This window comes from Hippocampus guttulatus, chromosome 11 (assembly GCF_054856545.1).
Source record: "Hippocampus guttulatus isolate MCC_2025c chromosome 11, RoL_Hgut_1.0, whole genome shotgun sequence".
Lineage (NCBI taxonomy): Eukaryota > Metazoa > Chordata > Actinopteri > Syngnathiformes > Syngnathidae > Hippocampus > Hippocampus guttulatus.
This window is the reverse complement of record NC_141271.1, coordinates 17,945,882-17,962,193: the sequence shown is the minus strand read 5'-3', so window position 1 is coordinate 17,962,193 and position 16,312 is coordinate 17,945,882. Positions and strand designations below refer to the sequence as shown.

The window sequence follows — 16,312 nt, the reverse complement described above, 5'->3', positions numbered from 1 at the left end:
CAAGCGGTTCGGAAAATGGATGGATGAGTTAGCGGGTGAATCATGAAAAATGATGAAATATTCCACTCTTGGTGTATGAAATCTCAAATCATATTCAAGTTTCTCTTTTGAATTGAATTACAGACATTCTAATTGCTTAACATGCACTAGCGTGCGTCTATTTTTCTGTGATGTGTATTTATATTGAGGCAATTCAGATTGAAATATATTGAGATATCGATCGGAAATATATTCATATTTTACACTTCAACAGGGTTTCTTCAAGATTAGGATGAACTGATTGAGGGCCGCGACACCACTGGAAGAACAGAATTCCTACCTTGCACCCGGGACAACATACTGTATGAAATAAAAATATTTATTACACATACTTGAAACCCTTCATGACATTCACTGGAATAAAAGAGGTGAAGGGCAACAACAACAAATTATATATATATATATATATATATATATATAATTTTCCCTCCATAAACTTTGAATAAAAAAACGTGAGGTGGGTGTGCAGGGTGGCAGGTGAACTTTCCAAACTGTTGCAAAATGCATACGTGGATTCATAATTATCAAATATCATCATTTGGTGTATATATATACAGTGAGAATAAACGGTGTTCAATTGAGCTTTTTCGGCCAGTGGGCGACGCACCTTGCCAGCACTGTCCAGTCTTTGCATAAGTTTGCGTCCGTGCACAAAAATCACTGCGGGTGAAGGGCCAGAAAGGCGGCCCGCGGGAGGGTCGGTTGGTGGTGGTCCGGCTGCTTGTCACAGGGTGGTCCCGCTGCAGTGCTGTTTGAGTTTGCAAGGCAGCACGCCGCGGTTCAGCTGGTAAAACTCCACCAGCTGAATCAAGTCCGAGAAGCGCGTGTGACCGTCGTCGAGGCTGTAGGCTAACTCGCCTGCGTCATCCACCTGCCGTGAAGATGCACAGCCACGAGAAAGACAAGATCATCGGTGAGGAGTTCTTCACGGGGACTCTCGTAATTGGAAAATTCGCGAAAAAAACAAAAAAATCGTGGAATCGTGTATTAATTTTATTGTGTTTGTTTTCACATTTGTTTTTTCAAATCATTTGATTTCAACTAGATTTTAGAGTGTTTTTTTCCAAAGTGTTTCAGTTGAGCTGTTATTATATTGGTTTTAGTATTAGTTTTAGTTTTCTTTATATATGGCGCATTTGTCCAGTTCTTCCATACAGCTGTTTCAGCAATACGTATTTATAAATTCAATAAAATACTGGATATTTAAACAATTTAGTTCATTTATAAACACAAAATGTATTAAATTTTTTTTGGGGGGGGAAACACTCATTTTATTTCATTTACAAAAATGTTTTGTTTTTCAATTTAGTGTTAGTTTTTTACTGACATTCGTTTATGTTGACTATAATAACCTTGCTCTGAGCACGGCATGTACGCTTTTTAGGGGCGGGGCCTGGTGAGCTCGTATTTGTGAGCTGGCGTGTGAGTGTGAGCCGTGGTGGACAACAGCTTCTACGCGAGTGTGCCAACTGCGTTTTCCTGTTCCCCCGGCCGTCAATAAACAGCTGACTAATGCAATAACACCTGTGGCTCTCCTTTCCCACATGTAAGGCCATTACAGTATATTTAATTGCTGCAGTGATTTTTTTTTCGCTTCACTCGAGTGGCATTTTTAAAGCTTGTTAGTCAAACTCCGACACAAATAAAAGCCAAGATTAATAATAAATAATAATAAATAAATAAAGGCTAAATTCTACCCGGTTTGGCTAACTTTTAAGAATGTCCCCCAGTATGTGGGAGCACTCCTAAATCAACATACCACTGCATGCGTATTATGCGCATGTCTGCAAACATACGCAAGTGAACGTGACTTCACTCGGGAGTACGATCTGAATGAGCATCATCAAAGGCAGTCCACGGTACTCACGGGTAAGATTTGGAAGTGTTTGACTTTTTGCATGTGGCACAGTGACAGGACAAACGTCTTGGGGTTGCTCTGGCTGTCCCTCAGAAGAAATAACCTGAAAACAAAACGGTGATTAAAAAAAAAAAAATTGGGGGGGAGGGGAATTCCCGCCTCAACTTGGGAACTACCAACACAGCTTCTTACCCATCAATGGGACCCTGCTGAGTGATGAGACGCTGAGCTTCATCCCGTGACAGCTTGCCATGGAACCAGGGCTGAGCTAAATGAAGCGCTGCGGTGCAGGAAACAATCCGCTCAACTCGCCGTTGGTCATTTAAGAATTTCAAGCAATCACCACCCCCCCCCCTCCCTCCACCCACCGAGATTTTCACAGCCCCAATTTAGAAGTGGTGTCGTCGCACCTTGTTCCCCAATATGCTAGGCGGCTACACCAAGGACCCCCAACTAAGCACCAGGTAATGAGTGGATTCTAAAAATAGTCAACAGCTGAAGCCCTATTACGGGTCCACCATATCGCATGACGAATAAGATGCACAGAAAAATAAAGTCCAAGCCAACCGATGTTGAGGGAGCTCTGGGATGCGGATGGGCTTCCATGAGAACTCAGTCGATGGCAGCTTTTCCTCTACAAACAAAACGAAAACAAAAAAAGATAAATTGAAAGATAAAATAAAACGGAGAACCCAAATTCAGACAACATCTGTTGAACATGTTTTTATACATTTGGAATCTTGTTTGTCCGAGTGGTGGACTGTAACTCACCCTCCACGCCAGGCCTTCCTGCACGGCCACGGAGAGAACCTCCGAGGGGTTTTCGATCACCCGACTCTTCTGGCCCGAGAAGTCCATGGCCACCAGGGAGTTCTCGGAGATGCTCCGCTGAAACGACTCGTCGGGTTTCATTTCAAACGGACTTGTGGAAACTTCATGTTACGTCACTTCCTGTCTCTTTGTGAGTTCATTTTTGGGGGGGGGGGGGGGGGGGTGTTGAACTCATGTTGTTGTTTTTACGCTGATGCTCCCCCTACAGGCGTGGAGGGTCATGTGTTTTTCTTTTTTGAAATGAGTGCGGTGAATACTAAATAACTGTTAAACATATACTGTAAGACATAATCTACAATATTGCTACGATACTTCATTCACAATTAACATGAGTGAGAAAACCAGCTTACCATTGGGGAAGCTTTTTGTTTCTGGTGTGGTTGCATGAAGTTTTGGTACAGCTGCATCCCGTGCTGAAACAGAAAAGTCCATCAGTGAATGATACGTTCAACACCCGAAAGCCATCGATCCTCTCAAGATGCTCAATGACATTACACACGATTATGTCATTTGATTTTAAACGCTTGGGTTTTAGCTCTGCATGGTTTTTTTTCCCCCCTCCCAGTTAAATGATGTCACAGTCTAAACACCAGGGGGCACTATGTATATAAAAAGCGCTACATACAGCATGTATTAGCACCTGCTCAAAAGTTATATGTCAGGCAGATGAAGTGGTATAGGTGTGTTAGTATCGGAGCATTTTTCCCCCTAAGTACCGATACTGGTATCTTAGCTTAGCTTCTACAAACACTTAAACATAACAAATGATCGGTTTCATGTATATTCCTAGAAATGTACATTAGCCCGCCGCTGAATTGCAATTCATTTCTTGAATTCGGTTCAAGGTAGATAAGAGAACGAATTAGCTTTTTTTTTTATAATCCCACCCGACAAAACCTGTCCATGGGCTACCACTTGACTTCCCTTTGTGCTTCTTAAAGTAGAATCCAAGTCAACCTTGAGCAATCGCACGGCTGAGATCCAGCACGACCTGGTCTGCTCGTCGTCGGCACACAACAGCTTCATATCGCGGGATGAAGTGCACTTTATGGACTAGAAAGACAATTTCACGCAGGCGCGCACACACACACACACGAACAGATCATTTTTCATCTTTTTTTTGTCAACAAAGAAAATAAATGGCCATGGAGAATTAAAAAACATACCTTGACACAGAAGCCGAAATCCGTCGGAGCCCCGTGTGCTTTTTTGGCCGACAACAAGGTGTAGACATTCGAGTCGGTCAAGTCGGCGATGAACTGAAGATGCCACGGGTCCTGGAAGACGGCAATTATTCAGTAGTGATGGAGTGATTGATTGTTGGACATGTCAACTCGAGTCATCTGCACTATAGTACTTATTACAGACAGACTCCTCATCAGTTCCAAATATGAATCTGCACAAGAAAAAAAAAAAACGCACACAGACACACATTCACAAAAGACGAGCATTGTTCAGTTTTCATGTGAAACGTTCGTGTGTTTCGACTCCCTCCCTTTTCCAAGCAATAGCGCAGCATTTTAGTGTTTGCGCTCACACAAGAGCGATAAACCGCCACTGACAACAAAGGTCCACTGTGGCAGCTTCAAAGATTTGTAGGCATTTTTTATTTTATTTCATTATTTTTTTAATGACCTCATCTTGACCTGCTGTGACATTCTTAAATGTCAACGCATTTTATGAAGCATCTGCGGTCAGAAGACCGCACGTCGGCAGAAGCGTCCGATTATTGAATCAACATGCCCAATCAAATAAAAGACCAAAGCAAAATTTGTATCAACAGTTCCGTTCCTGCAATTGCGTATTATTTTTTTTTACTTCCAATCTAAAACGTTCTCGTCTTGCTATTTTTTTTCCCCATGTTTCCACGACCACAAAAAAAAAAAAAAAGGCTGTCGAGAAGTCGTCGGCAGCATTCCGGCCGTCTCTTCTTAATGCCTTTAGGCTGCTGCGAGGCAAATCAAGTTCAGCCCGTTCCACTCCTCCCTTGAAACATGACCGAGATAGAACGCCAGATGAACTGCTGACCTTTTGTGTCGACAAACTAGAACAACTAGAACAAATCTACCCAGAAAAAAGGAATGTCTTTTTTTTTTTTTCTATTCCTGTCCCAATGTTTGGTCTATGAGCAGCCGCTAACGTGCAATCTCTTCGACGCTAGTGCGCGTGTGATAATGATACCCGGCATCCTGTAAGGCATATTGAGATTTTTCTTCTTTTTTTTTGCTGTCCTTGCGGCGCAACGCGAACGAACCAAAATATTAGAAACCGCTCAGGGGGTGAAGGGGGATGATGCTCAAAAACCACCGCCGCTGCGGCGAAACATAATAAAGTCGGCGTTATCTCCGTTCACGTTGCTCTCACTGACCTTAGAAGTTCCCTTACTGGAGACATAAAGCCCTGACCTCCGCAAGATAAAGTACAACTTCTTCCAGGACTTCTTGCTTGGCTCCTTGGCGTGGAGATGTCCGTGAATCTCTGGGCAGGTGCTGGAGCTGAGAAAGGTCTGTCGGTGTGAAAAGGAAATCGATTTGCTCATGAAAGGAAGAAGGTCAGTGAAATCCACATTGAAATGAATGGAAATGCCATATAAGCCTTCCGTGCACCCTGGAACCCGATCACGTGATAAGTTGTCCACCGTAGTGACTGCTGTCCCTCAAAGGGTTCATCTGTCGTCGCCCCCCCCCCCCCCCCAAAAAAAGCCCAAAAGGTGGGAAACGAGAGTTGAGAGATGATACCTCCACAAGTTGAGAGTGATTCAACACCCCGTTGTTTTCACTGGATACGGACACCATGTGGTCAGGGAAGAAGTCCTGCAAGAATTTCGGCGGTTGTTGATATTTGGAGAGGCAACGCGCTTTCGACGGAAAATGCGACAAACTCACCAAAGGTTTCCGGAAAAATTCATATTTTGCGTAGTTCTTCCTAAAATGGATCCGGTTGACTTCATCCATCCCCCAGCTGGAGATGATCTCCATGATAGACTCGTGGTCCTCGATTGTTCTCTCTAGTCGGGGACAAGAGGAAATAACATCTTTTTGTTGTTGTTGTTGTGTTTGCACTACCGCCAATTTGTTGTATTGTCATGTCATTCAAACCAATGATGAGAATCTTTTTTTTTTTTTTAATCCTCGGTGTAATTGCCATACAAAGCATCGCCCTTGAGTCAAGGAACTCTGCATGATTTATTATTTTATCAACTATTCAAAACATTTGGTTCCAATTTTTTTTTTTTTTTTTTTAACGTTCGCACATTCATGCTTCTCGTTGTACCGTCTGTCTAATTATGTTGTCTGGTATAACACTGACATGAGGGAGGCCTATCCCCCCCCCCCCCCATTCAAATGTATTATGAATTTAATTTAGTCTCTTTTGTAAAATAGCTTTGAACTCCGGGACGCCGCAGTTTCATTCCGATCTATTCACTCGAATCGTAATTGTAATTCAATATTTATTTGGACTGTATTTTCGCTACAGTGGGGGATAGTGTTGAAAGTGGATATAGTTTGAAAAACAGAGCATCATAACCACATTTCTCAGCCAAATGACTTGGGAGGTAGGCCGGGGAAAGCTCCGGAGCCACTTTCAAGCAAAGGCCAGGCTAAATCATTTGAAACGCTAGCAGGCAGAAACATCTCCCATGTGTGCGATATCATGTCAAAGCCTAAAGGTAGGCGGGGCTGCAACGAGTGTCATTTGAATGCACTGATTAGCCATTAGCTAACAATGTTAGCCTCTGAAAAGTGGCACACATCGAGTGCGCCGTAAAGGTGGCACCCGAGAGCAGGCTATCCATGCCCTTTATACGTGTTGTGTAGTGTATGAAGTGCTGCTTCCTCAAGTGAAAATGCTTTTATTGTCTGGCGCTCACTCCACAGCCCCCCCCCCCCCCCCCCCCACCACCACCACTGCGCTTTGTTCTCCGACTCGACATTGCCCAATCGCGACACGTAAATACATTCCGGTGTCCAGAATTATTTGTGTGATTTCCACAAAGTCAAGAACTTACCGATTCCCAGGTGGGAGAGATGCTCGTAAAGCGTCAAGCTGTGTTCATCGATGCATTGGCTCTTCAAGGCAAATAGCTGAGATATGTCCCGGGCCACGATGTCACTGGGGACCTCCACCGCCCAGCTGGTGTTGTCTTCATTATAAATCTTAATGACCTGCAAACAACAAGTTGTGGATGTCAATCAAAACTTTTTTCCTTTTTTTTTTTTTAATTGCAAAGGCACTTTTGTTGATACATCTCTCTTATAGTGGATCAATATCGCCAGCCAATTGACTTGCTGCATTGCTGTGTGCGACTCTTGAGGTTCGGCACGCTAAGACCTTCAGGAGTTACATGACGGGCTTTGTGGCTGGTGTGAGGGCCAGCACGCGTGATTAATACTACGATTTAAAAAAAAAAAAAAAAAAAGAGACAAGGACAAGCAGTCTATGTTCGTGTAAAAAAACGGAGAGAACAGATAAGTGGGGAAGTGTCACAAAACATTTTGATGGAAAGACACTTGAGGCAAGGCAAAAAAAAGTGGTGAGAATGAAACTCACGACGGATTTCCTGCAGTGGCCTTCTCTTTTTTTTTTAATAGGCAGTTAATTATTTGTTCCGGTGGATCGTCCACTTGAAAAAATAAACGGCGCTCCTTTTTTATACCCCAAACCCCCCTTGCCCGGTAGGAGGCGTAGCATCTGTAAAGCTGTCATTCTGTCGGAATGGAGTTTCAAGAGAAAGTGCAGACTTCCAGAATAATTAATTCCCTATCGAGGGTCCTCACATCTTTGAAAATTTACAAATTATAAGAAAAGGAGTTTAGTCGGACTAAAATCTTGATCCAACACGCCGGGTCGAAATAACCCAGTACTGGGTTATGTACCTATAAATGAATCAAAGACGGAATATTACTACACGAGAGGGGGAAAATTGTTGAAATAGTGACAGCGCAGCCTGCGCGTGGTGCGGAGCGGAAGAAAACGGTTGCTGGCGGCGAGCAAAGCGTAAATCTACGCATTGTGAGCGTGCGCGCGGCTGAATGGTTTTGTTGACCTTATCTCAAAGATGGGACAGTGTGAGCCACTCGGCCAATTAGACTCGTCTGCTTTCACCTTGAACCGCACCCCCACAGCTGCAGCTCTATCTGAGCGATGGTGACTGGGTGGCCTCCGGCTTTGTCGAGCCGCACAAGCAGACTGGCGGCGAGCCGCCGCCAAGACGCCGCGAAGGCAAATAACCTTTGTTTAACTGCCCCTTTTCACTTTCAGGTCTCGTTTCATTTATTTTTTTTTTAAATAATCGCCATCAGTCAACCGCGGCCAGGTCGCACACCTGACATTCAAGTGAATTACACAGAAACATGCTTACAGCGGTGCTTCAAGATGCACGTAAGACAAAAATGAATGCATCGTTCGTTTATTTTTGAGCAGGAATATAGCCCTGGATCATATTGTGATTCACGATTACAGAGTGATCGCATAAATACAAAGTAAATGATGTAACTGCAACATGATTTGTTGCGGCTACTTCTGGTGTTCCTACGTTGGCGCCCAGGGGGCAGCATAACAGTCTCAGACAAACGAAGAAGAAACCCCCCCCCACATCTCTCAGTGACTCCGTAAGCGACAATAACTAGTTTTTTTCCGTCAGAGGATGCCTGTGCGTATCACGATATTGTCTGTCTACATGTGTTGCTCAATCATTTGTTTTCAACTATCTGTTGCTTACCGGGTTAGAACGCCACGATTACCAACGTTTAGCGTTAGCCTTTCAATGGCATCTCACATTATATGTTAGCATTAAGCTAGTGGAGGACAAAGTCATATGTAATTCTCTTTGTTTTATGTTTTGTTGGACAGTAAATTTCAACTCGGGGTGGCATTAAACACGATAAAGCATCACGTGTGAGGGCACTATTATTATTACAGGAGATACATTAGGTTTTTTTAGTCCTCCAAACATAACAAACACCCTCCCCCACGCCCCAAAAATGCGGCGAACTGCCAATTCACAGTAGCACTTTGATGAAATCTGGTTGTCATTAACCAAAATTATGCTAATATCTTTTCCCCAACTAAGTTGCCTATTGGGAGCCAACCTTGAATTTTGTAAAATCTTAGTTTAGTTCCAGATACAGTATTTCTGGTGATTCCTGTGGCAAGTTTGACATTTAAAAAAATTGTACAAAATTCCAACCTTTGATTTTCTGCAAAGTGCAATTGAAGGCAAATACTAAAAACAAACAAACAAACCCAAACGAGTGTTTTATTCTATCTTTAAATGCACACGTTGACAGCTGACAGATTTTGGTCCAAAATATGACATTTGAGACTTACATTACAATTAACAAAAGATCTTTTCAAGTCATTGATTGTCTGAAGTTTGGAACATGAATTTTACGTTGTAGACTTTTCCATTATTTCTTAAGAAAAAAAAAAGCACACAGAAGACAATCAGACTGACAAAGCAAACATTGCAAAAAACACACAAAGCACACTTGTAATTCGAATGAAATTGAAAGCAAAACCAAATTTGTAACTTCCTGATCCCCCATCATGACTTTCAGAGTTTAAGATTTATCCCAACTGTATGTCCGGCGAGGACATGATGAGGCGACTAAGATTTAGGTTGCTAGTAAAGAAGAATAACGTTCCTACCCGCTTCTGCAGACAAAGAGGTGTGATGGCAGGCAAGGTCACTCTTCTTGCGCGGAAGTTCATGCTGCAGTCTTCAGGGACAACCCGACAAAACATCCACACATAGTCACTAGTTGGGATGATGTGTGTGAGGGAATAAGTGCAGACTAGATTTACGATACTGCATGCGGGGGACTTACAACAAGTGGCGCTACAATCAAGGAGTGAAATCGGTTGCAATAGAAGTGTGAGAAACAAGTCGTCTTTCCTCCCCAAAACACAAACTCCTCCTTTGCCCTTGGAAAGTAAAAGCTTCCCATTCTCCCCAGTTCCATCCCCCCCACCCCCTCCGGAAAGTCTGCAGTAAACATGTTTTTATTTTCATTTTATTGAAACATACAAGGCCGCAGAGGGCAAGAGAAATGTGATGATCGTTCATGTGCTCTTCAGTCACGGAGAGTCGTCACGCGGAGCCACGGGCGTCATTGTCCCATCGTGTACTCGGGTGCCCATTTCATTAGGTACACTAAAAGCCTCACAAAACATTTGTTCAATCAAGTCCTGACATCTTTGGGGGGAAAAAAAAGACATTGGCTCACAAGCTAATTTGCAACGTTTTGACAAGTTTGGCCAAAAGCAAAACATAACGACACAATATTAGTTTCACTCACAAAACGGACTCAGTTTTAGTGCAAACGCCATAATAAGGGATTCCTCACAGAGGATAAAGAATACATGCCTGGCAGTATCGTGATGTGGTCTGTTGACACTTTTAGCGCTGCTTGCATCCAGATCGCCGTCGCTTAAAGCAATGTGTCTCAACCACTGGGTCAGGACCACCAACCTTATTGTTCTTAACTTATACAAAAGTGGGTTGTGACTTACAGCCTTCTCAAACAACCCGACTTTTTTTTTGTTGATTTTGTTGATTTGAAATGCTATGCATACTTTCCAATAGTTCCCGTTTTTGTTTAAGTCACTTTTTAAATCCTGTACATCACATTGTGATTACGGGTGCCTTCATTCACAAATATCACTAAATCTATGCTATATTGCTTTTTATATTATTATTATTATGAAAACCTGATGTGCTAGAGGAGGAAAAAAGTGCCAAAATATTATTATTATGAAAACCTAATGTGCTAGAGGGGGAATAAAGTGCCAAAAATGTGCTTGCATTAAAAAAAAAAAGTCCACATGTTTCACTCTTTCATATTAAAATGAAAATCATTGTTGCAATATCACAAATCACAAATTTTTGACATATAAAATACGGGTAGCTCCAATGACAGTTACGGTGACTATTTTCAAACAGTTTTGTCACCAGGTCCTCAAAATGCTGCGATCCACTCGACTTCAAACCATGCATGACTATTTTTTTTTCCTTTCTATACAAATTTATAGCACATGATGAGACATTTTCAAGCCCACGGCGACATTTAGCATCAATTCTGGCCCACCCTGGCTACTCCAAAGCAGCAACAGAAGAAAAACGTGGAAGGAGCAGCCTTCCCATAACAGGCTGGACTTTATCTCCCAACACAGTACCCGGACTGCTGAGAGTCCAGACAGTCAGACGCTGCCACTTATCACGCGGCTAAAATGAATTGGAATTAATGGAGCCCAGATGATAACAAAGTCTCCGCTACTCCCATAACAAAAGGCGGCTCAAGACACATTGTCCTTGACCGGGCTGGATCCAATCAGGATTCCTGAGCGGGATCAATTAGCAAGATCGTAAATGTATATGCAGCACGTACGTACACGAATACGACGCACTGGACGCAATACAATTCAAGCCACAGGAAAAGTCCTCCTTCCAGCCTTTTCCTTCAGAGATGATGTTTGCCGTTGCGTGAATTACCATTTACTATAAATAGTCTCCTAAAAATAGTTGATCTTGAACTACAATTTAAGCTGTCAAAGCAGTACTGCTTCGGTTCAGCGAGAAAAATGCCGAAGAATGTGATGTTTATTTACTTGCACCACTCAGTCACGGGACATGTGATTTCAATTGAAGTCTTGAAAAGCCAAGTCGCATCCACGAAAAGTAACCCAAATTGGGTGAAACGGCTAACCCAGTGCTGGGTCCTAAAGGGACCGAGCCAATGCGGGCTTATTTATACCCAATGCGTCGTGTTGAGAATTTGACCCAGCATGTTGGGTCGAGATTTTGATCCAACAAGGCCAAAGATTTTTACCGTCCACCCTGACTGCGCTTCAAAAGTAGTTGGGGTCAAAAATAATTGGGTTAGAAAAGGACAGAACATTTTTTTGGAGTCATTCATTCAACCAAAAAGTTGGGCTGCATGAATGATGCAAAAAACAACCCCCCAAAATTGTGTTTGATGCTAAACACCCCAATTTTGGGGGTTGTGCTGAACAAGACCCCGCCCCCACATCCAAAATTGGGCTGCTGTGTACTAAACAACCCAGAGAATTGCACATTTCGAATTTAAATGAAAGACATAACTGTGCCTTATGGATAGCTTTTTTAATCCAAATTGTTTTTAAAAAAAAAAAATTAGAAATATATAAATAAAAAACAGTCTGGACTGGCTAATGCTAAACATCTGTGTCATCTATAACCCTTAAAGCAACACATTTTAATACAAACAGAGGAGCAACACATGTTGACAGACAATATAACAATACTAACAGGCATATATTCTTGATCCACTGCAAGGAACAACTAATATGACTGCGGGTTAGCATGTTTGCTTTGCTGTCAAGAATTTCTGTTTTCAAAGCTCATCGCTGGCCCTCGAGCGTGGACCTCACGAGTTTTTTTTCTCTGGCTTGCTCTGCACATGACACACCAAAAAAATCACGTGAGGTTTAACCCTTTCAGGGACAATGGTTACTACAACGGACAGCTTGTCATGTTATCAGGTTACAGGGTGCATGAAAGGGTTAACAAAAACTTGCCATGACATTTGATTCATTTGCATAAAGAATGTATAGTTACTCCGAAATTAGAAGGACGTATTGAATGGAATCAGCATCTAATTGCAGTTCATATGCTGTAGCGTGACAGACCGGGGCTTTGTACAACATTTTCAACCCTGGAAAATGACATCCTTTTTTTTTCCCTCCTTATGACAAACGCAAGCAGCATTTAAACTGTCAGAGAGACATCAAGTAAGAATGTGTTTGGTTACGAGCTCCGGCAGGGAGTGTTCCTCGATAGGTGGCATATTTGTTTTGTATTTATTCGCACTGCCATTTGATTCCTTTGAACATGTGTTTCTAAATTGTTGATCATTTCAACACAACCAATTGATTTGATTTGAAATGTACCAGAACTTTTTTTTTGCCTTAGAGGAGCCACTTTGTTGCAAACTAACCCCACCCCAAAGTCAAACTCGTGTATTGAAGCTAAATTTGTCTTTGTGGATACGAATCTGCCTCTGGTGAAGTTACACACAACGATTTGGTTGAGCTAAGTTGAAAAATGGTTTCTTTTTTTTCGGGAAAATGGGTAAAAACAACAAAATAAATGGTCATAAATGAACTCAACGTATCAGAGCTGCTGAATGCGCTCAGCTGATAAGGCCATTAGTATGTAACTGCGCTATCTAGTGGTGAAATTGGTTAACTGCAATATCCTTTTGCACTCTTTTCTTTTTTTTTTTGTACGCACTTTACTGTACATGAAATGCATACTACCATTACCAGTTTCTTTGGACAACTTTGTCTTCAATGAACCCAACATACATGTTTTTGGAACGTGTAAGGAAGCCAACTCAACCAAACTGACAAATGAATGAAATCGAATTTACCTGAGTTGCACTTGCCTTGGTCAAAGGTAAAAACGAGCCAGGCGCGGAGTGCGACAGAGTAGGAGCAACCGCTTCGGGAAGAGCAGCAGGTGGACCAAGTGACTCTCCTCTGGGCTCTTTTTTCAACCTGGTGAACAGAATGAATGGAGTCAAAAATACGTCGAAAGAGGGCCTTGAAAAATTTTTTTTAAAAAGATCGCATATGAAATCACAATACTGGAGGAAATATTTGTCAAACTTGTTCAGTGCGAGGAAATAGTCAAAAGGACAACCTGCAGTAGTAAATGTCGTCTTAAAATAAGAATTGGTGAAATATACAGCATCATTCAATTCTAAGAATTATTCATTAAAAATTATTTACCTCGTCTATGTATCACCTGACTCCTTTTATTAAAAATAATAATAATAATAATAATTTGCCCACCCCTGAAGTAGTATCGCCTCTGACTTGACTTTTTTTTTTTTCCTTCTTCCTAATGTAACATGTTCCTCTCTTGACTTTCCCGGCCACTCTGCAAACAGCGCAGTTACTGAGTAACTCGCGATCTCCCGCAAACCAACAGATTTGAGTTTTGCCGTTGAAATAATCCCTCATTACTTGGCGTGACGTCGGGTGAGCTCAGTGCAGGTGCAAAGTCTACAAACTCTCTGCAGCATTTTTTGGATCGGATTCACCTGCAAGGATGCACCGTTGCCTCGAACATAATTTCTCACCCCCTGCCCTCACGAAACAACAACAATGTCCTACCTGTTGCATTCGCAGGGCGACCTGTTGACATTTGGCGTCAGTAACGGCTCTTGCAAGGAGACGAGAACCGCACTCCCATTACTCGGGCCACTCTGGTAAATCTCCGTTTTGGCTCCGAGGCTTCCAGATAAGTCATCCGGTGCGTGATTCATATCACCGCTCTTAAATCCAAGCCATCATCACCATCTGTAGCAGAGGAGGGAGGGGGTGGGGGGTGGGGGTCAGAAGAGACCAGCAGTTAGGACCGGTGCGACCGAGTGCGAGAGTGTACTGTAGTGTGCGATTGTGTAAGGTTGCTCCTCCACTCACGCATACTGTATACATGAGTCATCGGGCTCATCTGCCGCCACACAAGGCTGCCTCAGTAGGGCAAGCCGTCCCCTCCCACATCAATGTGATCCAGCCATCACAAGAAAGATATCTTAGCCAGTGCGTTGCCGTCCCTCACGGTGACAAAGCAAGCGGTGAAATGAACTTTTTTTTTTTTTTTTTTTTTTTAATTTGGGGGACTTTTTACACATTTGCACATTTTCACCATGATGTCCTCTTTCATCGATAACTGCTTCAAACAACAAAGAGTAGGCAGAAAAGTGGTTAAGATTGAATGACGGTCTGTGTCTTAAGTGTTGTGTTGTATTATTTTGTTATTATGACTTCAAGATGGCACCGTGAGAGTGGCTACCTTGTGTCCGAGTACGATGAAAAGTGCTTTCAAAATGTAATGTATGATTATTATTGTAAATATTTGACAAAGTTCATTTTAATGGCACTGGCTAGCCAATTTAATGCGGATCGACGAGCATGGATTTGATTTTTTTTTCATTCATTCAAGTGGTGAATTGTAGTTATTCATTTATTCCGTCATATAATCGGTGAATTGAGTAACTGCAACTGATGGCATTAAAAATATAGGAGTAAAATAAAATGTTCAAAAGTTAACTTTTTTTTAAATCATAACACAATGAACCCCCCCCCCCCATATATTTCTGAATTTGAAAAATTCGCATGTTGGCAGATCAGGTGAAATGCACCTAGTTGCTGTTTTGTGCACAGGTTCAAGCAATAAAATGGTTTGTTTTGGCGCCATCTCGTGGTTGTCAGGGTGCTAAGGAACGACACCCCTTTTCAGATTTTTGTGGTATGAAAAATGTTTTAATTTATGTGACTCATTACCTGTATAGCTCGATTGAATTTGTAAAAGTCTTTGACATAGTACCCCCCCCCCCAGCTCACATTTTTATCATTGGGGTAGATCCGTGTTCCGAATGAACCACTGACATCGAACATTCTTCAGCTGGAAGGAAACTGGCGCCGTAGCAAAAGCGGTTCGAAAGAGCCGTCAAAAAAACAAAAACAAAAACAAAAAACCCTTAGTGCTTCTGCTCGAAAGCAAAAAATGTCATTGAACGCATTCTAGAACATCCGAACTTGATTTGGAATGAGTCGGAGGCACTTTCAATGTTGGCAGGTGTGCACCGACTCCGGCGCACTGCGTAAACTACTGCACTGTACTGCACGGTAACCCCCTTCGATGCTGGACTTTGCACAAGGATCCACATTGGCCTTTCCAACTACAGTATACTTAAGAGTGCGGCAGGTATGCGGTCGTAGAAGAACCAGCTCAGCAGTCGACTTGTTTGTGTGTCAATGCGGTGGTGTAGGGCTCATGATGACTTTTGATATGAATTAAAGACCGTTCCATAGCAAAGGAACGTTTTGAAGAAGGCAGCGTGTCGATGTAGGTGTGTGGTGTCTAATGATTAATCGGGTCTATATTGAAAAGTCAATAAACCTTAAGCAGTGCGTGACGTGTACTTTTAGCTTTAAATATTTATGGCTCTTCGCACAGAACGTGCTGCACTGGGTTGTTTTTTTTTTGGGGGGGGGGGGGGGGTTGAGTACAAGCATCACTAAGGGAAGTCAAAAATTAAAACAAATGAGGGAATTTTTATCACCATCAAGTAAACACAGCAGGCGTTTTATTCCGGACCAAGGCTCCTTCTCATGCAGCCTCTGAACCGTTATCGATCTTTGGACAGGCTGTATGTGAATTTTGAAACCATGTATGGTTGAAAATGTGTTATGTGACGTGCGAGATAAACAGTCAAGAAAATGTTGATGTCAGCGTCAAAAACAGGTTGAAAGACGCAACGTCATCTCTGAATAAAACTGGCTGTTAACCTGCAATATCCCCCCACACACCCCCCAAAAAAGTTCACATACCTTGTTCCTCATAAGCAGTGCTTCCCGTGGAAGTCCAAATGTTCACATCGCCTCCTCGGTGGTGGCGAGAGACCGTCGGGTGCATTGGGCGCGACGCGAAATGTGTCACCCGCCTTGCCGAGTGTACACTCGATTGTTTGCAGTGTCCGATTTCAGCAATTCGTGCAGGAAAAACCTGTCGCCTTGTACACACGCACCAAG

General features: G+C 42.6%; 1 protein-coding gene across 2 annotated transcripts; it reads right to left on the bottom strand.

Annotated features, from left to right (window-relative positions):
* Positions 1–344: 344 nt before the first annotated feature.
* Positions 345–16,282, bottom strand: grb14 (growth factor receptor-bound protein 14). Of its 2 annotated transcripts, none has more exons than XM_086123375.1 (15): positions 16,112–16,282; positions 13,889–14,074; positions 13,141–13,267; positions 6,738–6,894; positions 5,614–5,735; positions 5,467–5,541; positions 5,097–5,234; positions 3,895–4,005; positions 3,686–3,781; positions 3,079–3,141; positions 2,669–2,785; positions 2,465–2,531; positions 2,090–2,177; positions 1,907–2,000; positions 345–910 (listed from the first exon to the last, which is right to left on the bottom strand). In XM_086123375.1, the coding sequence occupies exons 2-15, from the start codon at positions 14,038–14,040 to the stop codon at positions 764–766; spliced, it is 1,554 nt and encodes a 517-aa protein (XP_085979501.1). In that variant the 5' UTR covers positions 14,041–14,074; positions 16,112–16,282; the 3' UTR covers positions 345–763. The 2 variants fall into 2 exon arrangements, with proteins under 2 accessions (XP_085979501.1, XP_085979502.1); XM_086123376.1 differs by lacking the exon at positions 16,112–16,282 and adding an exon at positions 9,380–9,450 and having other exon boundaries at positions 13,889–14,015.
* Between the last annotated feature and the right edge of the window lie 30 nt (positions 16,283–16,312).

Coding starts and splice junctions, on each gene's coding strand:
- grb14 (XM_086123375.1), bottom strand. CDS start 14,040: ATGAATCACGCACCGGATGACTTATCTGGAAGCCTCGGAGCCAAAACG. Junction 6,895..13,140: donor CCAAGGCAAGTGCAACTCAG/GTAAATTCGATT, acceptor TGTTGTTTGCAG/GTCATTAAGATTTATAATGA. Junction 5,736..6,737: donor TCTCTCCCACCTGGGAATCG/GTAAGTTCTTGA, acceptor GTCCCCGACTAG/AGAGAACAATCGAGGACCAC.